Source organism: Lagenorhynchus albirostris, chromosome 2, assembly GCF_949774975.1.
Source record: "Lagenorhynchus albirostris chromosome 2, mLagAlb1.1, whole genome shotgun sequence".
In the NCBI taxonomy this organism is placed as follows: domain Eukaryota; kingdom Metazoa; phylum Chordata; class Mammalia; order Artiodactyla; family Delphinidae; genus Lagenorhynchus; species Lagenorhynchus albirostris.
The window spans coordinates 83,750,716-83,777,882 of record NC_083096.1 but is presented as its reverse complement, the minus strand read 5'-3'; the positions used below and the strand labels follow the sequence as shown (position 1 = coordinate 83,777,882).

The 27,167-nt window shown below is 44.0% G+C and overlaps 1 protein-coding gene across 8 annotated transcripts in view; it reads right to left on the bottom strand.

Annotated features, from left to right (window-relative positions):
• Window positions 1–27,167, bottom strand: part of IGSF3 (immunoglobulin superfamily member 3) — a 98,763-nt gene that overhangs the window by 27,966 nt on the left and 43,630 nt on the right. For 7 of the 8 annotated variants that reach the window (XM_060139240.1, XM_060139235.1, XM_060139236.1 and 4 more), the window contains exons 3-5: window positions 15,725–16,102; window positions 7,546–7,956; window positions 2,636–3,025 (exon numbers count right to left, since the gene is read on the bottom strand). In XM_060139240.1, coding sequence (XP_059995223.1) covers window positions 2,636–3,025; window positions 7,546–7,956; window positions 15,725–16,102 — 1,179 coding nt within the window. The remainder of the gene's footprint in view (window positions 1–2,635; window positions 3,026–7,545; window positions 7,957–15,724; window positions 16,103–27,167) is intronic. The other variant, XM_060139242.1, reaches the window with a different exon arrangement.

Sequence of the window (27,167 nt, the reverse complement as noted above, 5' to 3'; positions counted from 1 at the left end):
CCACAGGCAGAAACACGCAAAGATGAGCACGGAGCCCAGGCATGGAGCTCTTGCTATAGCGAACGTGTCTTCCACCCATTCCGGGTTGGCTTGTTTCACATGAAAAAAAGTCCGGACAGACAGGGTGGGGAATAGGAATTTCCCCAGGAGCCATACCTAGATGAGTCATGGAGATGATAGGGCTCCCGAGTAGCTACATCTGTAGCAAGGATTTGGAGGCAGGCAGACCACGCTCAGGCCCGGGTCTACTGCTTCCTAACTCTGCAATCTTGGGGCTCTTACTGAACCTACCCAAGCTTCCATTTCTTATGTGCAAAATGGAGATACTAAGAGTCCTACTTCTTAGGGCCACGACACTGAGGGTATCAGATGGGGTAATTATTTTTCATCATCCTCATTAATAATAACAATATTCCTCTTCAGACTAAAGACTCATTAATGACTCACTTCCAGCGTTATCAATTCAAAGTGAGGAATTAAAGAAGGGCAACTTTGGCATCAATGGAAAAAAAAATCCCTTTGCTTGCCTTAAGCAGAAGAATGACTTGCAGGACATCACTCCCACCCCCTACTGTCACCCCAATGGGCTCTATCTTCTATAAGCCCTGGCTTGTTTGTTACAAGGGCTGCTGTTTGGTGCTCTGTTACTTGAGCAAGCCTGGAAAAACCACGCAGTTAGATGTGAAACTACGAGAAGCAAAACCATTCCACAGCCCAGGCAAAGGCAAATGCAGACACTGTGCGGACTGCCCGTTAAAGACTATTTACAAGTGTTCTCAGGCCTGCGAAAAGGCAGCCAACAATTTAAAACTCTCTGGATTAAATGAAAACTAGGACAGAACTAATGAGAATCTGAGTGCACGGTTACAAACGAAATTTCCAATCAGGAGGTTGATGACGGAGCACAGGCTAAGCGCAGAGCAGTGAGTCTGGAGTTAGAAGCAAATACTTCCCATGCGATGCAAGCTCGACCGACCACTATCAGACCAGCTCAGCCACTTCCCTGTACGGTGCTCTGGCCTCTTCATTCACAGGATGAATAGAATACTGGCCTCTCCAAGGATTGGAGGGGTGGGAGTGGAGAAGGAGATGATACACGCAGAAGCACTTTGGGCTCTTGAGAGGAAAAGCGCCATTAAAATCTGAGTTTTTATTATCACCATTACCGATGTGATCACTGTTGTTCTTTGGTAGACTTACCCAAGTGGCCTTGGGGCAGGATCTGGTGGTGCTGGGGGACTTTAACTACCCAGTTATCTGCTGGAAAAGCAATATAGCAGGCCACAGATCATCAAACAAGTTCTCGGAAGGGGATGGAGGAAATCTCTTAGTACAAAAAATAGGGAAGAGTACACAGTGTGGCTGCCCTTCACTGGATCCTTATAGAACAATGAGGAATTAGTTGCAGATTTAAAAGTAGAGAGACCGTGGTTAAGGCAGGCGCAGTCCGACAGGAAAATACTAAAGAGAGTGGGCATCCAGTTTAACCAATTCCATTCAGCAAGCACCTACCCTACGCAAAGCACCATGCTAGGCATTGCAGGGGGAAACAGTCGAAGAAAGAAAAGAATTTCAAGATGAGATGTGTGTGAGAGAGAGATTTAAAAAAAAAAAACAAAGCACAAAGGAAAGTCATCCTGTTGGTGAGAAAAGAAAAAAAGAGTGGCAAGACCCCTGTTGTCTGTTTCCTTTCTTCACACTTGAAACTATATTAAATATGTAAAAGTGTAAATAAAAATGAAAAAGGAATCATTACAGGGCTAAGAGAAAGAACAGCTTGAGCAGTGGAGCAAAAGGTTAAATAAAGGTTAGTTTAAAAACTTCACCATCTTGCTTAAAATCAGGGCATTCTAAGCATTCTCATTTTACTAAAAACAAAACTATGAGAGAAATGAGATATTAATGAGAACATCCTGATACTGTGGATAATTAAACCCAACATGAGCAAACACAGGCAGTCCCCCGAGTCCCCAGTCCTGACTGATTCCCACCCAGACAATACCAGCTACAAGGAGGCAGGGAGCCCACCTAAGCATCCTTGGAAACAAGCTAAGCTTTAAAAGCCTGTGCTCCAGGAAGATGTGAGAGGTCCCATCCACTGACTTTTAAAAACCCAGTTCCGACAGGGGATGGACAATTAGGGTAATGCCAATCCCCTGTACCTCCAAAACCCAGAGAGCGAATCTTTCTTAATAATGCGCGTTAGCATTTAAAATCCTCCCATAAAAGACCAACCCTCTTAAGTGAGATTTCAAGACGGGCATCCACCCACTTCTTCTGGGACTTCATTCCCACACAGGAGCAAACAGCTGTCCTGGATTCCTGGTTGGCATCCAGGCTGAGCTGGCACTGCAGGCATTTACACAGAGCTGCTAGCGCTAGGATCTGCCGTGCCCCTCTCCAGCCTGCAAACATACACCCGGCGCTCTGCCTACCAGGGTTGCTAAGTGTGGGCAGGTGAGCTGGAGAAAGGAGAGGGGGTAACGGGTTTTCTCTGCCAGCTCGCACTGAACCTGCCCCGCCCTGCCCTGCCCTCCCCACAGCTCTTCTCCTCTCCCCCGACTTCTGTCAGATGGTGCTAGCTACTGAACCAGACGAGTGGGAGGAGGAGGAAGCAGCACATCCCTGCACTTACTGATGGGGAGGACGATGATGGGGATGTTCTTGGGACGCTTGCTCTCCTTGTCGATGAATTCCCCGGTGACTGTTTTCTCTCTCTCTGTCACACGACAGTTGTATTTCCCACTGTCCTCCTGGCGGAGGTGGTAAATCTTCAGCACGAAGACGTTGTCGCTCTCCTTGGCCACTTTGAGTTGGCCCCTGGCCTCCCGATGGGTGAACTCACTGTTGAGGACCGGCACAGCATTCGGCCCCATGCTGGCAATGAGCGAGCTGTTGAAGGCCCAGGAGACGGCAAAGTAACGGTCGGGAGTGTTCTGCCCCTCCAGGATGCACCTGAACTCCGCCGGTTCACCTACCGTATACAGCCGCTTGTCGGTCTCCAGCCGAACGGTGAACTCTTTGTCTGAGAAAACAAATAACAAAACGTTTGCATTCTGGGTGACCGAGGGCACCAGCTCTCCAAACTGCATCAGCAAATTCCCACCACCCACACCTTCTCACCAAGATGACTACTGGGAAGGCACCTCCACACTTGTCTTGAGAGAAAAACTCTCGAATATCACAGAGGGAACTCAAAGGTAGCCAGACCCAGAGAGTCTAAAGGGCTTGCTATCCCAGTCAAGTCGACAGGGCTCTGTCTGCAGCGTATAATGCCCCAGGTTAGACTCTGAGATCAGCAAGCAATATCACTCCTAATTTCACTTGCACAGCAGATTACAAAGGTCCATCCTTGATCTATATGCCCAGAACTCCATTAAAGCATCAGGACTACAAATATTTTCAGTAAATATTATAGACATGACCCTGCTGAGACTTGCGAGACAAATTACCCAGTGCCCCAGGTGCTGACCCCAATCTAAATAAACATTCTATCTATTTATCCATCTATCTATCTATCTATCTATCTATCTATCTGGAGAGAGAGAGAGAAATCTGTCTATCTATCTATCTATCTATCTATCTATCTATCTGGAGAGAGAGAGAGAAAGATGTCCTCCACCCCCAAGTGAATACTGGAAGTAAGACACAGGTAAGACAATCCCTAACAAAACTGCATAGGAAAAGTGAAAACTAATGTCTTTTCACTAATCTATCACCTGTCAGATCAAATCTCTAGAAAGATGGAGTGGGAAAGTACCTACTTCCAAGGACAGCCAGATGACCTCTGAAATGGTCAATGAACCCAAGCACCCTTCAAAGAGCTGGGAGTTAAACCAGGCATGGGGGGGGCGTGATCAAAGAAGGGCTCATCGCCACTAACTGTCCCACACACCATGTAACGGTGCACGGTGACTGTCAATGCCATGAGATAATGATCGTATCTCACAGGCACCCGTGGCAGAAGACAAAGGAGTGAAGGGTCCTGGAAAACAGAGTCACAGAGCCTTGGGTGGGAGAGGCTTCAGTTGTAAGTACTGCCCAAGTCCTTCCCCTCCCAGTTCTAGCTCTATGCCTCTAAAGAAAACATTGAATGGAGAATCACATTTACAGGGATGTCTGAATTCCTTGTATAACCATTAGCTCCAATCTCGACTGTCTTCCCCACACTGGCATTTCCAAGCCGTTACCGCTATCTTGAAGTGGTATCTTATCTTTAAGGCCTTTGCCCCATTCTTATCCCCCTATCCCATGCACTCTTCAAGCAGATGAGAATCCTGTTTCCCTAAAAAACACAGCAATCACAGGAGTGCTCCTTCCACATTCCTATTCTCCAGCTCAAGTTTGGCTTTGTACCCGCCTGTTCCTCAGGCTCTCCATCTCCTCCCCTCCCACATGAGCCAGGGTCTTGCCCCCAACACCCATTTTCTCCAGTGAATCATTTTCTTCCTTTATTACCCAAACTTCCTGACAAAGCGAATTACCCTCAACGACTCCAAGGGCTCACTTCTAAAGTGACAGCTGCTGCCTCAGCTTCCCTTCCCAAAAGAACAAGCTGAGAGACCTGGGTTTCACTCTGCCAGCCTCTGCCTAGAGGCATACACCCACGTGGGACGGAGCCCATGTCATTTGCCACATACTGGCTTGCTGGTCAACCAGATTACAGTAATCTATACCTCAACATCAGAGATTTTAGAAAAAAAAAAAAAAAGCACCCCTTCCACATAAATGCCACTGAAGACATGCAAACAGGTGCCCCAGACCTCAGACTTCCTACTTCTTCAGAGTTAGGCTGGCTGCAACGGTGGCTGTCTTCTTTTGGCGGCCGAAGAGTCTTCTGGTCTCACGGGAATCTCCCCATGGCTTGGTGAAGCTTTCACATTCCCAGGTTGAAGATGAGATTCAGGGCAAACCATCCTCTTTTCTGCACAGCCATTTGCCCTTGTTATACCCAGTCAATTAAACCTCCATAAATCGATTTATGCTTTTTCCAATACCCCCTCACTCCTCAGCTCACTGAAATTGGGCTTTGGGCCTTCTCCCACACTTCACTGACCCAGCAAATGTCCCCAATGACACCCCCTGCCCATCACAACCAAAGGCGTTTCTCAAGTATGTTTTAGCCTCTGGACCAGCTCTCCTCCCTTGGGTCCATGACACCATCCCTCCTGCTTCTCCCGCTGGCCTGACCACTCTGTCTCTCGAACCTGCTCTCTGAACCACCTCTTACTGCCACAGTTATCCTGGGCCCTCATCGCTCCCAAGCTCAGCCTCTGAGCGCCACGTCTGATCACATGCTGGGTGCTTCACGTGCTCAGCATCTCTATGAAGGTCTGCTTGCGGTATGGACTCCTTGACCAAAATTTACAAGAACAAATGCAAAGACACCCAGTGCTGCCACTGAAGGGGAAGCAGAGGCTCTCAAGCAAGACTTGGCACATTGCCTCATCCCTCCTTATCACAGTTCCAGGTATCCCCCGAAGCCCCAGCCTCGGATTCCTCCTTCCACAATACTCTCCATTCTGTTGCCTCGAGCACCCACTGCCCGCTTCCTAGGTCACTGCCACTGAGCTAGCCCTGGCCTTATCAGCCCTTCCCTACCTGGTCTCCCAACTTCAGACCCAACCTGTTTAGTCAACACTAGGTGGCCTCCATGGTTGTTCCCTTCTAAAACCCAGGCCTGACTGTGTCACTCTCTGCTTAAAAATCTCTATTCCCTCCTCCAAATGTTGGCAGCAGTGGTTTTCAAGTTATGCTCAGGCAGGGCAGTAGCGGGGAGCCCTTCCTTTCCTCATACAAAGTCTTTTGCTGCCCAGTACAGAAAACATTTGGTTCAGGCAAAGGGGAAATACCGCAGCCTTCAAACACCCTCCTCAAGCACCCCATGGCATGTACCCATGCACATGAACACACACACATGCCCACCCACAAGCGACCGCTCAGGCACCTCTATAGGACTCCTAAGATTCTAAGGAGAACAACTTGAAATGCTCGGACCACAGGGTCAAGGCCAAGCTTACATTCTAGCATGTGGGCTTCAGGCCACCTTTCCTATCTCCTCTCACCACTCCTAATCCGGAACTCAACATCTGCTCACCCTTGACTTCCCTGTGCTTGCCAAGCAGGTCAAACAATTCTGTACCTTTATGCGTCTCCTCCTGATGTCTGCTCAAGCTTCAAGGCTCAGCTCAAGTCACCAAATGTGTTGGTTTTCCTGAATTTTCCTCAACCACCCCACCCAGGGAAAACATTGTTGCAAGAACACTTCACATTCACCATGTTCCCAGGGCACCCTTCACTCAGCCACTGGCTTTCACATCTGTAGTTCCCCGAGTGCAGGGACCAAGCGTTATTCATCTCTGAATCCCCGATGCCTATCGCCACACCTGCAGCGTTGCAGAGGCTTACTAAGTGTTGACTGAAATCAACTAAGAGAAGGGCAGCATTGGGGCTGCAACCACTGAACCAGAGCAGCACAGACACGGAGTGAAGTCATCAACTATTTTTTCACCTAGTTTTCCCTTTGCTGTCTTCGTCTGGATACATTTGCTGGGCAAATTCAAATAAATCCTCATTCCAAATTGGTAAGATTAAAATAAAGAAGATTAACTGATGCAACCTAATTTGAAAGCGCTAAGACTTAAAATCTGGCCCAGACTTTTGAAGCTGCTCTTAACACCCTCCAGGAAGGGAAGGGATAAATATGAAATAAAGTGCCTTCTGTAGGTTTAGTACCGGAAGTTCCAGAAGCGGCTAAATGCTCTGGGTCCTACAGAGCAGATAAAGTGCTCCCAGCGCGGGAGCCCAACCCTTCTCGTAAAAGCCCTCACGCCCATGAGATGTCCAGAGAGTCGCTTCTGCCCTTTTACCTCTAGCTCTGCGTCTGACAAAGCACAGATAGTGGAAGTGTACTGAAAATCCAGCTTCCCGGGTCCCACCCCAGAAGGCTGATTCAGGAATCTGCACTGCCTGAGCCTGGGAATCTGTGCTATTAGGTAAGTCTGAAGCACACCCTTAGGATGGCAGAAGACCAGGTGGCAGGAAAGCTATGCAAAGACCAAGACCACCGCCATCTGACTGGAGCAAATGGGATGGGGTGGGGTGGCGGGGTGTCAAACTACAGGTCCTGAAGGGGGCCCCCCACCTGTGCCTCAGATGCCCCAGCTCACCTCCCACAAACCACAGCTCCGCTCACCAGGACAATGGCAGCCCCTCACTGAAGGTGAGCAGTAACACAAGGAAAGGCCCTTGGGCACTTGCTGCAGCTCCAGGACGGCACACCACCAACTTCCATCCAAGCCAGGGAACCGAAGGCCCATGGGAACACCCGCCCCCCAGCCCAGCTGAGGCGGTCAAGCAATAGCTTTTGGCTCCAGTCAAGAGCCCAGCTGGACTCAGGGGCCGGGGGAGTGCAGCCTGAGAAGGTCAGGGCTGGGGCTACCTGGGCCCTATGTACCCCGAGTACTTGCAGAACCGCCAGAAGGGTCTGCACAGCCTGTCTGACCACCCTCCCTGCCAGACAGAGAGTGGGGACGAGAGACTGACCGGTGGGCTGGACGTTGACCACAGTCCCCTCAGAACGCTTTCGGGTCATCGGGTACCACGAGCCGTCTGGGTCCTGGATCCACTCGGTGGCCTCGCAGTAGAACTCGCCCTGGTCGGAGGGCTGCAAGTGGAAGACGGTGAGGCGGAAGGTGCTGCTCCCCAGCTTGTCCAGGCGCACCTCCCCCAGGCTCTGCCTCTGCGCGTAGTCGCTGCTCGACTGCAGCACAAAATCCCGGCTCAGGGCAATGACCTCCACTGGCTTCTCGCTGCCCCGCTGCCGTAGCCAGGCCACGGACAGGTGGCTGTGCTGTAACGTCTCCGTGGCCACCTCACACGTGAGCTCTAGGGGGTCCTGCTCCACTCTGTGCAGAGTGTGGCGCACAGCAGTGGACTGCAGGGAGTCCGGGATCACTGCAACACAGGAACAGCCATGGGACACGGTCACAAAGCCACAGATCTTACACTTGTGGGGCTGAGCTCCCACCCACCAGCCTTCGACAGTCCCTGTGTGGCCATGGAGGACCCCAGATGGCACAGAAACCGAACGAGTTTTCTGTTTGGATTTGGACTGCAATTTTTTGGCGCTTACACTTACCTGGTTGATATTTCAATAACACTCAGATAAAAAGTGACTTGGGGGCAGAGGGATAAATTCAGAATTCGAGATTCACAGATATACACTACTATATATAAAATAGAAAACTACAAGGACTTACTATATAGCACAGAGAACTATATTCAATATCTTGTAACAACCTATAATGGGAAGCAATCTGAAAAAGAATATATGTGTGTATAACTGAATCACTCTGCTATACACCTGAAACATTCTAAATCAACTATACTTCAATAAAAAAAATACATAAGTAAAATAATGTTTGTAGACTTAAAAGAAAGTGGGTCAAATTTCAGTTTATATAATAAATGAACTCCCTGAAAATAACATGTAAAAGGAATTCTGTGTCAGGTCAAATAAGATTTTGTTGTTCACGGTAGTATTGCTTCCAGACATTTTAACTTGGCTTCTCACTGAACTCCAAACAAAAAGAGTTCCTGGAACTTCGAGTTTCCCATTTTCTATACAACTTGCTCATTTTCTCCCTTCTAGCCACCCCACCCCCATGTCAGCAGTGCAGTGCACTAGGAAGTTTATTTCTTCTTCTTCTTCTTCTTCTTCTTTTTTTTTTTTTTAAAAAAAAAAAGGACTTCCCTGGTGGTGCAGTGGTTAAGAATCCACCTGCCAATGCAGGAGACACGGGTTTGAGCCCTGGTCCAGGAAGACCCCACATGCCACAGAGCAACTAACCCCATGCAGCACAACTACTGAGCCTGTATTCTAGAGCCCGTGAGCCACAACTACTGAGCCCGCGAGCCACAACTACTGAAGCCCATGCGCCTAGAGCCCGTGCTCTGCAACAACAGAAGCCACCACAATGAGAAGCCTGTGCACCACAACAAAGAGTAGCCCCCACTCGATGCAACTAGAGAAAGCCCGTGCGCAGCAACGAAGACCCAAAGCAGCCGTACATAAATAAATAAATAAAGGTCGTGGTAGAGAGAGGCAGCAGCATCCTCAATTTTTTAGTAGGTTTAATTTTCATATTATTCATGTGTCAACATGTGTCATGTTCGTGGGCTGGAAGGAAGCCACGGTATGGGGATGAGTCAGGCAAGCAATGAGATTTCCTCTGTGGTCACCTGGTCAGCAGTTTCCTGCGAAGACTAAACATGACCCCCTCTCTGATGTGAAGGGTCGAAATCTTAATTTCTAGTTTTTATTATCACAATTAAGCCTGGAAATTATGACGTGGACAGAAAAACAGAACAGCCTTGATATTTCTGACCCTTCACATTGGCAAACACTGTGGCGCAGAGCCGGCCACAATGAAATCCCTCTCCCTTCTTCTCCACCTCCCTCCATCATCCAGGGGCCAAGGGAGACAGCTGGTACAAAATTCCTCACCCTGGAGCCAAAGGACACACAGACCCACTTCAGGTCTGGGCATGGTCCCGCAGCTGCATCAGCTTCCTGACTCAGCAGCGCCCCAGGCAGCTCAGAGACACCTTCCAAAGGCCCATCACTGAGAACAACACCCAGTTCTACCCACCACCAGTCCCTCCCATCAGGAAGCTTGCACAAACCTCTAGATAACCTCATCCACCAGAGGGCAGACAGCAGAAGCAAGAAGAACTACAATTTTGCAGCCTGTGGAAGGAAAACCACATTCACAGAAAGACAGACAAGATGAAAAGGCAGAGGACTTTGTACCAGATGAAGGAACAAGATAAAACCCCAGAAAAACAACTAAATGAAGTGGTAATAGGCAACCTTCCAGAAAAACAACTAAATGAAGTGGTAATAGGCAACCTTCCAGAAAAAAAAATTCAGAATAATGATAGTGAAGATGATCCAGGGCCTCAGAAAAATAATGGAGGCGAAGATCGAGAAGATGCAAGAAATGTTTAACAAAGACCTAGAAGAATTAAAAACCAAACAAACACAGATGAACAATACAATAACTGAAATGAAAAATACACCTGAAGGAATCAATAGCAGAATAACTGAGGCAGAAGAACGGATAAGTGACCTGGAAGACAGAATGGTGGCATTCACTGCTGCGGAACAGAATAAAGAAAAAGGAATGAAAAGAAATGAGGACAGCCTAAGAGACTTCTGGGACAACATTAAATAAAACAACATTCACATTAAAGGGGTCCCAGAAGGAGAAGAGAGAGAGAAGTGACCCGAGAAAATATTTGAAGAGATTAAAGTAGAAAACTTCTCTAACATGGGAAAGGAAATAGCCACCCAAGTCCAGGAAGCGCAGAGAGTCCCAGGCAGGATAAACCCAAGGAGAAACACGCCAAGACACATAGTAATCAAACTGGCAAAAATTAAAGACAAAGAAAAATTATTGAAAGTAACAAGGGAAAAACAACAAATAACATACAAGGGAACTCCCATCAGGTTAACAGCTGATTTCTCAGGAGAAACTCTACAAGCCAGAAGGGAGTGGCATGATATATTTAAAGTGATGAAAGGGAAGAAACTACAACCAAGATTACTCTACCTGGCAAGGATCTCATTCAGATTTGACGTAGAAATCAAAAGCTTTAGAGACAAGCAAAAGCTAAGAGAATTCAGCACCACCAAACCAGCTCTACAACAAATGCTATAGGAACTTCTATAAGTGGGACACACAAGAGAAGAAAAGGACCTACAAAAACAAACCCAAAACAATTAAGGAAATGGTCATAGAAACAAACATATCGATAATTACCTTAAACGTGAATGGATTAAATGCTCCAACCAAAAGACACAGGCTTGCTGAATGGATACAAAAAAAGACCCATATATATGCTGTCTACAAGAGACCCACTTCAGACCTAGGGACACATGCAGTCTGAAAGTGAGGGGATGGAAAATGATATTCCATGCAAATGGAAATCAAAAGAAAGCTGGAGTAGCAATACTCATATCAGATAAAATAGACTTTAAAATAAAGAATGTTACAAGAGACAAGGAAGGACACTACATAATGATCAAGGGATCAATCCAAGAAGAAGATATAACAATTATAAATATATATGCACCCCACATAGGAGCATCTCAATACATAAGGCAACTGCTAACAGCTATAAAAGAGGAAATCGACAGTAACACTATAATAGTGGGGGACTTTAACACCTCACTTACACCAAAGGACAGATCATCCAAACAGAAAATTAATAAGGAAAAACAAGCTGTAAATGACACAACAGACCAGATAGATTTAATTGGTATTTATAGGACATTCCATCCAAAAACAGCAGATTACACTTTCTTCTCAAATGCACGTGGAACATTCTCCAGGATAGATCACATCTTGGGTCACAAATCAAGCCTTGGTAAATTTAAGAAAATTGGAATCATATCAAGCATCTTTTCTGACCACAATGCTATGAGATTAGAAATCAATTACAGGGAAAAAAACGTAAAAAACACAAGTACATGGAGACTAAACAATATGTAACTAAATAACCAAGAGATCACTGAAGAAATCAAAGAGGAAATCAAAAAATACATAGAGACAAATTACAATGAAAACGCGATAATCCAAAACCTATGGGATGCAGCAAAAGCAGTACTAAGAGGGAAGTTTATAGCAATACCAAGCCTACCTCAAGAAACAAGAAAACTCTCAAATAAACAATCTAACCTTACTCCTAAAGGAACTAGAGAAAGAAAAACGAAAAAAACCCTAAGTTAAGTTAGTAGAAGGAAATAAATCATAAAGATCAGAGCAGAAATAAATGAAATAGAAACAAAGAAAACAATAGCAAAGATCAATAAAGCTAAAAGCTGGTTCTTTGAGAAGAGAAACAAAATTGGTAAACCTTTAGCCAGACTCATCAAGAAAAAGAGGGAGAGGACTCAAATCAATAAAATTAGAAATGAAAAAGGAGAAGTTACAACAGACACTGCAGAAATACAAACCATACTAAGAGACTACTACAAGCAACTCTATGCCAATAAAATGGACAACCTGGAAGAAATGGACAAATTCTTAGAAAGGTATAATCTTCCAAGACAGAATCAGGAAGAAATAGAAAATATGAACAGACCAATCACAAGTAATGATTTTGAAACTGTGATTAAAAATCTTCCAACAAACAAAAGTCCAGGACCAGATGGCTTCACAGGTGAACTCTACCAAACATTTAGAGAAGAGCTAACACCCATCCTTCTCAACCTCTTCCAAAAAACTACAGAGGAAGAAACACTCCCAAACTCATTCTATGAGGCCACCATCACCCCAATACCAAAACCAAACAAAGATATTACAAAAAAAGAAGATTACAGACCAATATCACTGATGAATACAGATGCAAAAATTCTCAACAAAATACTAGCAAACAGAATCCAACAGCACATTAAAAGGATCATACACCATGATCAAGTGGGATTTATCCCAGGAATGCAAGGATTCTTCAATGTATGCAAATCAATCAATGTGATACACCATATTAACAAATTGAAGAATAAAAGCCATATGATCATCTCAATAGATGCAGGAAAACCTTTTGACAAAATTCAATACCCATTCATGATAAAAATTCTCCAGAAAGTGGGCATGGAGGGAACCTACCTCAACATAATAAAGGCCATATATGACAAAACCACAGCAAACATCATTCTCAATGGTGAAAACCTGAAAGCATTTCCTCTAAGATCAGGAAAAAGACAAGGATGTCTACTCTCACCACTATTATTCAACATAGTTTTGGAAGTCCTAGCCACAGCAATTAGAGAAGAAAAAGAAATAAAAGGAATACAAATTGGAAAAGAAGAAGTAAAATTGTCACTGTTTGCAGATGACATGATACTATACATAGAGAATCTTAAAGGTGCCACCAGAAAACTACTAGAGCTCATCAATGAATCTGGTAAAGTTGCAGGATACAAAATTAATGCACAGAAATCTCCTGCATTCTTATACACTAACAATGAAAGATCAGAAAGAGAAATTAAGGAAACAATCCCATTCATTATTGCAACAAAAAGAATAAAATACCTAGGAATAAACCTACCTAAGGAGGTAAAAGACATGTACTCAAAAAACTGTAAGACACTGATGAAAGAAAACAAAGGTGACACAAACAGATGGAGAGATATACCATGTTCGTAGATTGGAAGAATCAATATTGTAAAAATGACTATACTACCCAAAGCAATCTACAGATTCAACGCAATCCCTATCAAATTACCAGTTGCATTTTTTACAGAACTAGAACAAAAAAATCTTAAAATTTGTATGGAGACACAAAAGACCCCGGATAGCCAAAGCACTCCTGAGGGACAAAAACGGAGCTGGAGGAATCAGACTCCCTGACTTCAGACTATACTACAAAGTTACAGAAATCAAGACAATATGGTACTGGCACAAAAACAGAAATATAGATCAATGGAACAGGATAGAAAGCCCAGAGATAAACCCACGCACCTATGGTCAACTAATCTATGAAAAAGGAGGCAAGGATATACAATGGAGAAAAGACAGTCTCTTCAATAAGTGGTTCTGGGAAAACTGGACAGCTACATGTAGAAGAATGAAATTAGAACACTTCCTAACAACATACACAAAAATAAACTCAAAATGGATTAGAGGTCTAAATGTAAGACTGTACACTAAAACTCTCAGAGGAAAACATAGGAGGAACACTCTTTAACATAAATCACAGCAGGATCTTTTTTGATCCACCTCCTAGAGTAATGGAAATAAAAACAAAAATAAACAAATGGGACCTAATGAAACTTATAAGCTTTTGCACAGCAAAGGAAACTACAAACAAGACAAAAAGACAACCCTCAGAATGGGAGAAAATATTTGCAAATGAATCATCGGACAAAGGATTAATCTCCAAAATATACAAACAGCTCATGGAGCTCAATATTAAAAAGACAAACAACCCAATCCAAAAATGGGCAGAAGACCTAAATAGACACTTCTCCAAAGAAGACATATATATGGCCAAGAGGCACATGAAAAGATGCTCAACATCACTAATTATTAGGGAAATGCAAATCCAAACTACAATGAGGTATCACCTCACACCAGTTAGAATGGGCATCATCAGAAAATCTACAAACAACAAATGCTGGAGAGGGTGTGGAGAAAAGGGAACCCTCTTGCACTGTTGGTGGGAATGTAAATTGATACAACCACTATGGAGAACAGTATGGAGGTTCCTTAAAGAAATAAAAATAGAATTATCATATGACCCAACAATCCCACTACTGGGCATATACCCAGAGAAAACCATAATTCAAAAAGACACATGCACCCCAATGTTCATTGCAGCACTATTTACAATAGCCAGGTCATGGAAGCAACCTAAACGCCCAGCAACAGACGAATGAATAAAAAAGATGTGGTAGATATATACAATGGAATATTACTCAGCCATAAAAAGGAAAGAAATTGGGTCTTTTGTTGAGACGTGGATGGATCTAGAGACTGTAAGTAAGAGTGAAGTAAGTCAGAAAGAGAAAAACAAATATGCGTTAATATGTGTATTAACGCATATATGTGGAACCTAGAAAAATGGTACAGATGAACCAGTTTGCAGGGCAGAAATAGAGGCACAGATGTAGAGAACAAACGTATGGACACCAAGGGGGGAAAGTGGCGGGAGGGGTGGTGGTGGTGGTGTGTTGAATTGGGAGATTAGGATTGACATGTATACACTAATACGTATAAAATAGGTAACTAATAAGAACCTGCTGTATAAAAAATAAATTAATTAAATTAAAAAAAAAAAGGCCCATAGTTTCTTAGAGGTTTGGCCTCTCTTCCAGCTGATGTCACCTGCTTAGTGCTCTTCATCAGTTCTTCAGCTTATCAACCACAAATGTCCTCGCCTTGTATTTTTATATCCCCTTTCACCAGCTTGAGGGTCAGTTGACCTTCTCTGAAATTCTTAACATCTGCATTAGATCTTCTTTAAGTTTTAGCTTCAGCTTTCTACTATTTACAAGTGAACACACAAACCTGGTTCACTTATGCTACCTGTTGCCCTCTAAAATATTTGGGGAGCTTTGGATTCTCCTTTTAAAGTCAAATAAAACTGCACTATAAAAGAAGTGACTCAGTGTTATGGATTGAATGTTTATGTTCCCCCCCAAATTCCTGTGCTGAAACCTAATCCCCAGTGTGATGGTATCTGGAGATGAGGCTTTGGGGAGGCGATTAGGTCATGAGGGTGAAGCCCTCATGAATGGGATTAGTGCCCCCCACCTTTTTCTTTGGCTGCACCACACTGCATGCAGGGTCCTAGTTCCCAGAGCGGGGATTGAACCCGTGCCCGCTGCAGTGGAAGCGTAGAGTCTTAACCACTGGACCTCCAGGAAAGTCCCTGGGATTAGTGCCCTTATAAACGGACCCCAGACAGCTTTCTCCTTCCCTTTCTGCCATGTAAGGAGACAACAAGAAGTCAGTACTCTGCAACCCTGAAGAGGGCTCTCACCAGTACTAACCATGCTGGCACCCTGGTCTGGGACTTCCAGCCTCCAGAACTGGGAAATAAATGCTTGTTGTTTAAGCACCCAGTGCAGTCTATCATAATTTATGATAGCAGCTCACACTGACTATGACACTCAGACAGAACAGCAGCCACGTGAACACAGTTATCTCCTTACCCATGAGGTTCATCTTGGCACTGTAACTCCCGAAGTATCGCTCATCGGTGTTGGGTGTGTGGCATTCATACTCTCCAGCATCCCGGGCCTGGAGATCGGTGATGTGCAATAAAGCCGAGTTCCCCTGGACCCTCTCCACGTAGATCTTCCCGCTGCGGACACGCTGGGTATAGATGGCGTAAGGGAAGGAAGAGTCCATGGTGCTGACAATCTGGACCTCGCGCTCAGGGGCGGAAGGCAGGTAAATGGACCACTGGAAATTCTGCTCAGAAGGCCCCTGGTAGCCACTGACGTTGCACCAGATGGTGATGTGGGAGCCCTCTGTGCGGTACAAGGGTCCTTCCTGGACGGCGACTTGCCGCTGTGCTGACACTACCCCTGTGGGGGAGACACACACAACAGGCTCACTTACTTCTCAGACCAAAATGTAAAGCAGGCAGCAATGGTCAAAGGTTTTGTTATTCGTGTGACATGGTAATAATATAAGTAGCTTACTGGCCCTTTCTGAGGCGCTCTTTGATTTATAAATATTAATTAAAACACTGTGGTAAAGCACTGTCTCTAATTTGCATATATGGGAATTTGATCACGCAAGGACATGGTTCTGTTACTTATTCAATGGCTGACTCTTGGGAATTTCATTTAGTCCCTCTGTCATTTATGCGGCAGTTTTATATCTATTTATTAATGCCCTTTATAAAGTTTTTAATAAAATGAGCAGGAAAAGTTGAATCCTTGGCACAAATTCAGAGGAAAACAAATAAAACCAACTGCCTTGCAATCTGCCTGAAACTAAATAAATGCTCCTTTCTTGATTAGAGGGCTGGTAGGAGGGAGACCTGGGGCCCTTTCTTTGGTGCTGCACCCTTATTTGCAAGAGGTAGCTACTCCCATGACACTAGGTAGAGCATTCGTTACACCCTCTTTCCTCCATATGCGGAGGCAGAGCTGAGCTCCTGCAGGCCGCTGTTCGGAGTCCACATGAACAGGAATGGGAAGGGCTGACGCACATCCCTGACGCCCAGATGCCCACACGCCGCCGATGGGGGCAACTGACGGCGCCCCCCCCCACCCCCCCGTAACAAGGAAGTCGGGCTGCTCTGGAGACTGAGCTCTGATTCACCACCGGCCGCCCCACCCTCTGGCTGGGATATGCGTCTCCGCCTGGCCTCTGCCTGCCTTCTCCATGTTCTTAACATGGTCTCCCCTCACAGACTCAGGGGCGGGAAATAGAGTGAGTTTGCTTACTCATTCCATGCCAGCACAACTGATTCTGCCTGAGCCACTGAGAAGGTGGGAGGGGGGCACACCCCTGTGGCCTTCCCCTTGACAGCAGGGGGCACACAGCACTGTGGCAGAAAGAGCAGGGGAGGGCTAGTCACAGCTTTGCCAGGAACTGGAGCTGGCTGTGCTATCTTGGACAAGCTGCTTTTCCTCTCTTGTACCTTGATCTCTTCATCCACAAAATGATTTCTAAGAAGGCTTTGGAGTGGACTAGCACGTGTGCCGATGCTGGCTCTGTCACTTATTAGATTAGTTGTGACCTTGGATAAGTTACTTAACCTCTCCAAGCTTCAGTTTTCTCATCTGTAAGATAGGGATAATCATGTGTGCCTCACAGAGTTATCAAAAGACTTAATTAGATAACATATATAAAGCCCCTAGCATGGGGCCTAGCCCATAACTAGTCCTTAAGAAAGAGCTGCTAGCTAGGGCCCCTCCTGGCTGGAATACTCTGTGGCTCTGGATCCAGAGAGGACAGGATTTGGGCCAGGGATCCCTTAAGGACACGCCAATGGCCTCTTGACGATGACACCATGTGTGGGGTCGCCCACCTCCACCCACAGCTGCAGCCCACTCCCACTCCCATGAAAGCTTCTCCCACTCTCCCGCCAAAAGGCCATCACAGCTGCCCCAGCTTAAACTTATCTGCAGTGGATCCAGCTGGGGAACAGCCGGGACGGCTCAAATCCTAGCAGGATGCAGCTCTAAGCCCAGCCCGGGGGATGCCTGAGCCTCAAAGCAAGCTGATCTAATCTAAAACAGACGCTACAAGGAAAGGCCTGTGGCTTATAAACTTTCATTCGTGCACAACCTTTTCTCCCAAACAAAATTTTGCATGGAACCCCACCTTGGCTTAAGCAGCAGAAGCAAGGAAAGTGAAAAGGGGGGTGGGGAGAGGTGGCAAATCAACAGATGGACGCGGTACGTGAATTGACGTGATACATTCTGGTTGACAGCATTCACAACTATATTGAAGGTCATGGAGAAGACAGCTCATTAGTTATTTTCAGTATGTTAAAATTTAGTGTGTAACATTTTTACTATGTGTCCTACAACAATTTAAAAATATATAGATATGTATATAATGACACTTGAACCAAATGTTTGCAGTACTCCAGAGATGCAGAACTTTGAAAACAATGTAACTACATTCATAACTTTTAGGTCTCCCTGCATTTCAATGTTCTACAACAAAACAGCCACAACCACGCCCCACCCGCTGCAAAGAAGGCTGCAAGCAGGTCAGGGCCAGCCAGCATCCTTGTTAGGGCACTACTTCTCAACCTTAGACCCACACTGGGATCACCTGGAGAGCTTTAAAAACTAACAGGGCCCGGGCCCCACCCCATGTAACTGGTCTGGTGTGCAGAAGCCTGGGCATTAGGAGTTTTAAAAACTCTAATGCAGAGCAGTGTCGAGATGTCTTTATCGACAGAGTGCCAGCCAGGTGCCCAAATTAAAGACCAGATCCTGGTTTAAGACTCTCAACAGCCTTGAGCTCCTCCCTTTGCTGATTTGGGTCAAGAAAGTTTTATTCTCCTCTAGTGAATGGGCAGAAGTAAGAAGCTGAGGCCCATCAGATACTGGCTATGATGATGCAATACTGAGCTCACCTAGACTGCATTCTATTTACAGACCTTACAAAAGCACTGGATCGGAGGATCATACACATTATTCCCCTGAAAGGTAAACAGTGTTAAGTGGCCTGAATGAGCCAGGGCATCAGGGTCAAAACAACTTGTCCGAGTCGGAAGCCGGTTATAAACAGTCATGACAAATAAATAAATAGATACTAGACTGCACTTTAACCATACACATTCAGCTGCACCTGCTTATTAAATATCTTCTGCATTCCCTTCCGACCCCACAAAGGGCCTCTGACCCTTAAAAATAATGCTGCTCTTAGGAAGTGGACCTTAACATAGAAATAGAAATTAACTTTTTCTTCTCAACAGTTTAATTCCCATTCTATACCCCACATTCCCCATTTCCTTCTCCTGGCACTGCCCCTGCTGTCCGGATCTCATTTTCCTAGATGCTGCTACCTTCAAAAAGACAGAGCCCCGGGCTTCCCTGGTGGCGCAGTGGTTGAGAGTCCGCCTGCTGATGCAGGGGACACGGGTTCGTGCCCCAGTCCGGGAGGATCCCAAGTGCCGCGGAGCGTCTGGGCCCGTGGGCCATGGCCGCTGAGCCTGCGCGTCCGGAGCCTGTGCTCCGCAACGGGAGAGGCCACAACAGTGAGAGGCCCCCATATCGCAAAGAAAAAAAAAAAAAAAGAGCCCCGACCCTGGCCAAGGCATCTCCTGACGCCACTGTCCCTTCCATCTTCCCTCTCAGCCTACAATAGAAGGTTCCTCTGGGCAGGGATCAAAAATAACATTTTTTACTTTAGACATTTCTGTACTCTTTGTTTTGCAATAAGTAAGTTATCACTTCTCTAAATTAAAATGATCCAAGTATTATATATAACTGTATAAAAAGGACTAGACACAAAAGACATAAAAAGAGTGGGAGACAAAAATAGGAACAAAAAACAAGGGCAACAAAAAATAGTAATGAATATGGTAGATATTAATCCAACTATATCAATAATCACTTTGAATGTCAATGGTCTAAACGTATCAATTAAAAGACAGAGATTGTCAGAGTGGATTAAAAACACTACCCAACTATATCTTGTCTACAAGAAACCCACTTTAAACATAAAGACAAACATTAAAAGTAAATGAATGGAGAAAAATATACCATGTTAACACTAATCAAAAGAGCTGGAGTGGCTATATTAATTTTAGACAGACTTCAAAGTAAGGAAAATTATCAGGAATGAAGAAGGACATTACATAATGATTAAAGGAGTCAATTCTCTAAGAAGACATAACAGGTCTTACTGCATATGCACATAACAACAGAGCATCAAACTACATGAGGCAAAAACTGATAGAACTGCAAGGAAAAAAAGATGAATCCACTAGCATAGTTGATGATGTCAACACCTCTCTCTCAGAAATGGACAGAATCAGCAAGCAGTAAATCCATAAGAACATAGCTGAACTCAACAACACCTTCAATGAACTGGATACAATAGACATCTACAGACTATTTCATCCAACGACAGTAGAATACCCATTCTTCTCATGCTCACATGGAACATTCGCCAACACAGACCACATTCTGGGCCATAAAATACCCCTTAACAAATTTTAGAATATAGAAATCATATAATATCTGCTGGTAGACCAAAATGGAATTAAACTAGAAATCAATAATAGAAAGATAACTGGAAAATACCAAAATATGTGGAGATTAAACAACACACCTCTAAATAACACACGGGTCACAGAAGAAAATCTCAAGAGAAATTTAAAAAAATACTTTTAAACTATCAATAAATGAAAATTAAAATATGACTTAGCAAAACCTATGATATGCAGGGAAAGCAGTGCTTAGAGGAAAATTTATAGCATTGAATTAGAAAAGAATAAAAATCTTAAGTCAATAATCTAAGTTTCTACCTTAGGAAATTAGGAAAGGAGGAGTAAAGTAAATCCAAAGTAAGCAGAAGAAATAAGAATTAGGGTAGAAATCAATGAAATTAAAAACAGAAAATCAACAGAGAAAAGTCAATGAAACCAAAAGCTGTTTTTTTTGAAAATATCAATAAAACCAATAGGTCTGTAGCCAGGTTAACAAAGAAAAAAAGAGGGTACAAGTTATTAATATCCAAAATGAAAGAGAGGAAATTATAAGATTCTATGGAAATTAAAAGAATAATAAAGAAATCCTATGAACAACTGTATGATCACAAATTTGATAACCTAGATGAAATGGACCAACTCCTTGAAATATACAATCTGCAAAAACTCACACAAGAAGCAAAGATGATCTGAATAGGTCTATACCTATTAAAGACACTGAATCAATAATTAATAACTGTCCAAAACAGAAAGCACCAGGCCCAGATGGGGTCACTGGCGAATTCTACCAAACATTTAAGGAAGAAATTATACCAATTCTCTACAATCTCTTTCATAGGATGGAAACAGAGGGAATACCCCCTCCTAACTCATTCTATCAGGCCAGCATTACCCTAATACCAAAATCAACAAAGGCATTATAAGAAAACTACAGACAAATATTTCTCATGAACATAGGTGCAAAAATTCTCAACAAAATATGAGCAAATTGAATCCAAAAAATATAAAAAGAATTATATACCAGAACCAAATGAGATTCATCCCAGGTGTAGTTGTTCAACATTCGAAAATCAGTCAATGTATTATAACATATCACATCAAACTAAAAAAGAAAAACCACATGGTCATATCAACAGATGCAGAAAAAGTATTTGACAAAATTCAACACCCATTCATTAAGAAAACTCACAGTAAACTAGGAACAGAATGGAACTTCCTCAACTTGATAAAGACTACCTACAAAAAACCTATAGCTAACATCACACTTAATGGTGAGAAACTCAAAGCTTTCCCACTAAGATCAGGAACAATGCAAAGATGTCCCTTCTCACCATTCCTTTTCAATAAGGCAAGAAAAAGACTTAAAATGTATATATATTGGGAAGGAAGTCATAAAACTGTCTTTGTTTGCAGGTGACATGATTGCCTATGTAAAAATAAAAAAGTTTTTATTGACAAAGAAACTCCTGAACTAAGAGATTACAATTACAGCAAGACTGCAGGATACAAGAGGTTAATGTACAAAAGTCAACTGCTTTCCTATATACCAATAATGAATAAATAGAAGCTAAAAGTAAAAGCACAATACCATTTACATTAGCATCATAAATATAGTCAACTGATCTCTGACACAGGTCAAAGGAAAAACAGTGGAGTAAAGATAGTCTCTTCAACAAATGGTGTTCAAACTACTAGACACTCACATAAAAAAAAAATGAATCTAGACACAAACTTTACACTCTTCACAAAAATTAACTCAAAATAGATCACAGACCTAATTGTAAAATGCAAAACTATAAAACTCCTAAGAGTGGACTTCCCTGGTGGCGCAGTGGTTAAGAACCCGCCTGCCAATGCAGGGGACATGGGTTTGAGCCCTGGTCCGGGAAGATCCCACATGCCGTGGAGCAACTGGGCCCGTGCGCCACAACTACTGAGCCTGTGCTCTGGAGCCCGTGAGCCACAACTACTGAGCCCACATGCCACAACTACTGAACCCGCATGCCTAGAGCCCGTGCTCCGCAACAAGAGAAGCCACCGCATTGAGAAGCCCACGCACCGCAGTGAAGAGTGGCCCCCACTCGCTGCAACTAGAGAAAGCCCGCGTGCAGCAACGAAGACCCAATGCAACCATAAATAAATTAATTAATTAAAAACTCCTAAAAGATAACATAGGAGAAAACCCAGATGACCTTGGGTATGGTGATGTCCTTTCAGCCCTAGTACCAAAGGCATTATCCATGAAAGCAATAAATGATAAGTTGGCCTTCATTAAAATTTAAAACGTCTGCTCTGCAAAAGCCAATATCAAGAGAATTAGAAGACAAGCCACAGACTGGGAGAAAATACTTGTAAAAGACACATCTGATAATGAACTGTACTGTAAAACATAAAATGAACTCCTAAAACAAAGGAAAAAAAAAACAACCTGATTAAAAGATTGGCCAAAGACCTTAACAGACACCTCACCAAAGAAGATATACAGATGGCAAGTAAGCATATGAAAGGATGCTCCCTCCACATCAGACATCATCAGGGAAATGCAAATTAAAGCAAAAATGAGATACTACTACACACCTAGTAAAATGACCAAAATCTGGAATGCTGACAACACCAAATGCTGGTGAGGATGCAGAGCAACAGGAATGCTCATTCACTGCTGGTGGACATGTTAGGGGAAGCACTGACTGAAACCGCCCACCCTGGCCAGGCAAAGACAGTAACAATTTGCATGCGTTATTTTGCTACAGGAGATCTGGTACGGAACACATAACTAACAAGCCACCAACAACCGGAAGAATTCGGGAAAGGTCAAAAGGAGAGAGAAGGCGCCAGTCCACATGTCCTACCAACCTCCCAGAATCCTCCTCGCTGGAATCCATCTTGGCTGAGTGACGTGCATGCCACCGGGAAGGGCCCTGAGTCAGAATGATTGGCTAGAAACAACCCGGAAACTAATCCCATCACCATAAAACCTGAGACTGTGAGCCACGTGGCAGAGCAGTCCTCCTGGGTTCCCTTACCCTCCTGCCCTCCGCCCAGGCGCCCCTTCCCAATAAAGTCTCCTGCTTTGTCAGCACGTGTGTCTCCTCGGACAATTCATTTCCAAGAGTTAGACGAGAGCCCGCTCTCGGGCCCTGGAAGGGGTCTCCCTTCCTGCAACAGAAATGCAAAATGGTACTGATGCTTTGGAGGACAGTCTTGTGGTATCTTGTAAAAGTAACCATATTCCTACCAAACAATTCAGCAATTGCACTCCTTGGTATTTACACAAAGCAACTGAAAACTTCTGTCTACACAAACACCTACACATGGATATGTACAGCGGCTCTCCTCATATCTGCCAAAACTTGGAAGCAAATGAGATGTCCTTCAGTAGGTGAATGGATACATAAACTGTGATACATCCAGACAATGGAATATTATTCAGCAGTGAAAAGAAATGGGCTATCAAGCCATGAAAGGACACAGAGGAACTTGAAAATACATATTATTAAGTGAAAGAAGGCGATCAGAAAATGCTACACACTGTAGGATTCCAAGTAAATGACATTCTGAAAAAAGCAAAACTATGGAGACAAATCAGTCTCCATAAAGATCAGTGGTTGTGAGGGCTGGGATATGAATACGGAGAGCACAAAGTATTTTTAGGGCAGTGAAAATACTCTGTATGATACTATCAATACAATGATGGATATATGTCGTTCATTATACATTTGTCCAAACCCACAGAATGTATAACACCAAGAGTGAACCCTGAGGTCAACTATGGACTTTGGGTGATGATGATGTTTTAATACAGGTTCATTCTTGGTTAAAAAACGTACCACTCTGATGAGTGATGTTGATAATGGGGCAATTTATGAATGTGTGGGGACTAAAGGTATATGGAAAATCTCTGTATCTTCCTCTCAATCTTACTGAAAAACCAAAACTGCTCTAAAGAAAATAAAGTCCTTATAAAGAACTCATACAACTCAACAGCAAAGAAACCATCTGATTAAAAAGTGGGCAGAGGATCTGAACAGATGTTTTTTCCAAAGAAGATACACAAATGGCCAATAGACACGCGAAAAGATGCTCAACATCGTCAGGGAAATGCAACTTAAAATCACAATGAGGCATCAGCTCACATGTATTAGAATGGCTATTATCAAAAAGACAAGAAAAAACAAGTGTTGGTGAGGATGTGGAGAAAAGGGAATCTCTGTGCTCCGTTGGTGGGAATATAAACTGATGCAGCCGCTATGGAAAACAATGCTGAGGTTCCTCAAAAAAATTAAAAAATAGTACTACCGGGCTTCCCTGGTGGCGCAGTGGTTGAGAGTCTGCCTGCCGATGCGCGGGACACGGGTTCGTGCGCCGATGCGGGGGACACGGGTTCGTGCCCCGGTCCGGGAAGATCCCACATGCCGCAGAGCGGCTGGGCCCGTGAGCCACGGCCCCTGAGCCTGTGCGTCCTCCGCAACGGGAGAGGCCACAGCAGTGAGAGGCCTGTGTACCGCAAACAAACAAACCAACCAACCATTGGGGAGTTTGGGTCTTTTGCGCATTAGGCGCCTGCAATAAACGCTGTACCTTCCTTCACCACAACCCAGTGTCAGTAGATGGGCTTTGCTGTGTGCATCAAGGAAGTAGACCTGAGTGTGGTTCAGTAACAATTTCACAACATATACAATACCGAATCATTATGTTGTACACTTGACACTAATATAATGTTAAATGTCAATGATATCTCAAAAAAATAAATTCTTTAAAATAAGAAAAGAGACTCTTAAAAAAACAAAGAAAGAAAAGGACGAGAAAGAAAATACTGGGTAATAGAATGGCAAGTGATTAAGGAATGCAGGAACTGAGGAGGAGCAACCGTGGGGCAGGGTCCTGGTTCCTCCTCAAGGAAAAAAAACATCAACAATACCTTTGAGTTCTTCTGCAGGTACTAAGGTCCCCACCCAGGTGGAGGATGGTAACTTCAGGCTGAGCACAAGATTCCTGGAGCACTGGCCTGTTACTTCACCACCAACCAATCAAAAGAAAGTCTGCAGACAGTGGAAGATAACGAAGACTCTGACCCCCTCCGCAAATGATTCTCCCTTTCAGGGTCAAGCAGAATCTTGGAGGTGGGTTTGGCCAGCCTCCTGAATAGAGCAACCTTTCCTTTCCAGCCAACATGTGTCTCTTGTATTGCCTTTCAAGCAACCAAGCCCAAGTAACAAGAAAGACTATATATTTGGTCTTTGTCCCCTAGTTCCTGGCCCACAGCTCCTAAAACTCCGGGAATTTCCTTAGTTATAGAGTCTTTTGTTATTCACAAGGAGACTCTGACCATACAGAAGTTGTTGCTAATGAGGTCATTCAAGGATTTTCAAGAGAGGGCTGGAATGTTCAGCCCCACCCTCTGAAGTCCAGGGAGGAAAAAGGGGTTGGAAGTTGAGTTTAATCACCAATGGCCAATGATTTAATCAATCGTGCCTATGTAATAGCACCCCGCCCTCCAGCCCCAGATAAAAACCCTAAATGACAGGATTAGAACTTCCAGGTCGATGTGCTGGGAGGGTGGCACACCTGGAGAGGGCCTGGAAGCTACTCCCCCATACCTTGCCCTAGGTACTGAATACAGCTGACCTGTGTGACCAAAAGGAAATGCAGAAATGATGGAGTGTGATTTCCAAAGCTAGGTCATAAAAAAACACTGGGGTTTTCACCGTGCTCTCTGGTGAAAGCCAAATGCCATGTCATGAGGACATCAAAGCAGCCCTGTGACCAGGTCCACGTGAAGCCTAGTGCCGACAACCAGCGTATAACTAAGGCTTCTAGGAGCTCCTTCCTCCAGCCCTTGCCAAGCCTTCAGACGACTGCAGCCCCAAATGACATCTTGACTGAACCCCCCTGGGAGCCCCAGTGTCAGAGTTTCACGGTTAAGATGCTCTTGAATTCCTGATCCACAGAAACTGTGAGAGATAATAAATGTTAACTGTTGTTTTTTTGGTTTGGTTTTGGGTTTTTTTGTTTTGTTTTGCTTTAAGAATTATACTCACAATTGCAATAACTACTGGTTTAGCAGTTTAGCAATAACTACTGGTTTAGCAGAACACAGTTTCTCCAATCAAGATTTTTATTTTAGGACAATTTTTATTTTAAGAGCAGTTTTACATTTGCAATAAAATTGAGAAGAATTTACTGTTCTTTTAGTCTTAAGTGTTGGAGTAATTTGTTTTGTACCAACATGTATCTAATATAGACACCTGTGGGTCCTAAGATTGAAAGAAAAATTATATTACATGCACTTGTGTGTGTTCTTCTAGAAAAAAAGTCCATGAACTTCAAAAGATAAAGAGATTCAAGACCCAGAAAAAAAGATTAAGAATCACTGATTTAGACAATAAATGGTCAGTGGGAAAGGCTACATCCTTTTAGATTAGTTTTGGCAGTCTGTAATCCATAAACACATGATATCACTTAACTAGTTTTTCAAGCTATTGCTTGTCCAAGTTTGCTCCCACTTTTTCCTTCGTGCTGAGTCCTAGACAAGCTGGCTAGAGGCAATGTGATTCAGGAGTTAGTGAGCAGGGAGGTGTGGCTGCGCCTGTGAAAGCCAGCTTCCCACGCATTTTTTGAACATGCCTGGGCTCAGGGACACACATCTCTAAGCACGGGATCCAATTTCTGAGTTCAAGATGCATAAGTGAGCATGTCAAAGTGTCAGAAGGATCTAGCTCACCATTCCACATCTCCTGTTCCAGTTGTGACCTCTATAATCCTCAGAGCTCAAACAGCACACAGTTGTTAGGAATGCTGCATGTGCCTCGGCCCCACTAGTACATTTCTTAATCTGTAAAATGGGAATAATGTAAATGCACTATATATCAATCTCAGAGGTAATCCTAGAGATCAAATAATACTGTGAAAGTCACCAAATGAAAAATTTTAAATTTCATCTTGTTTCTACCAACGTGAGATACTAA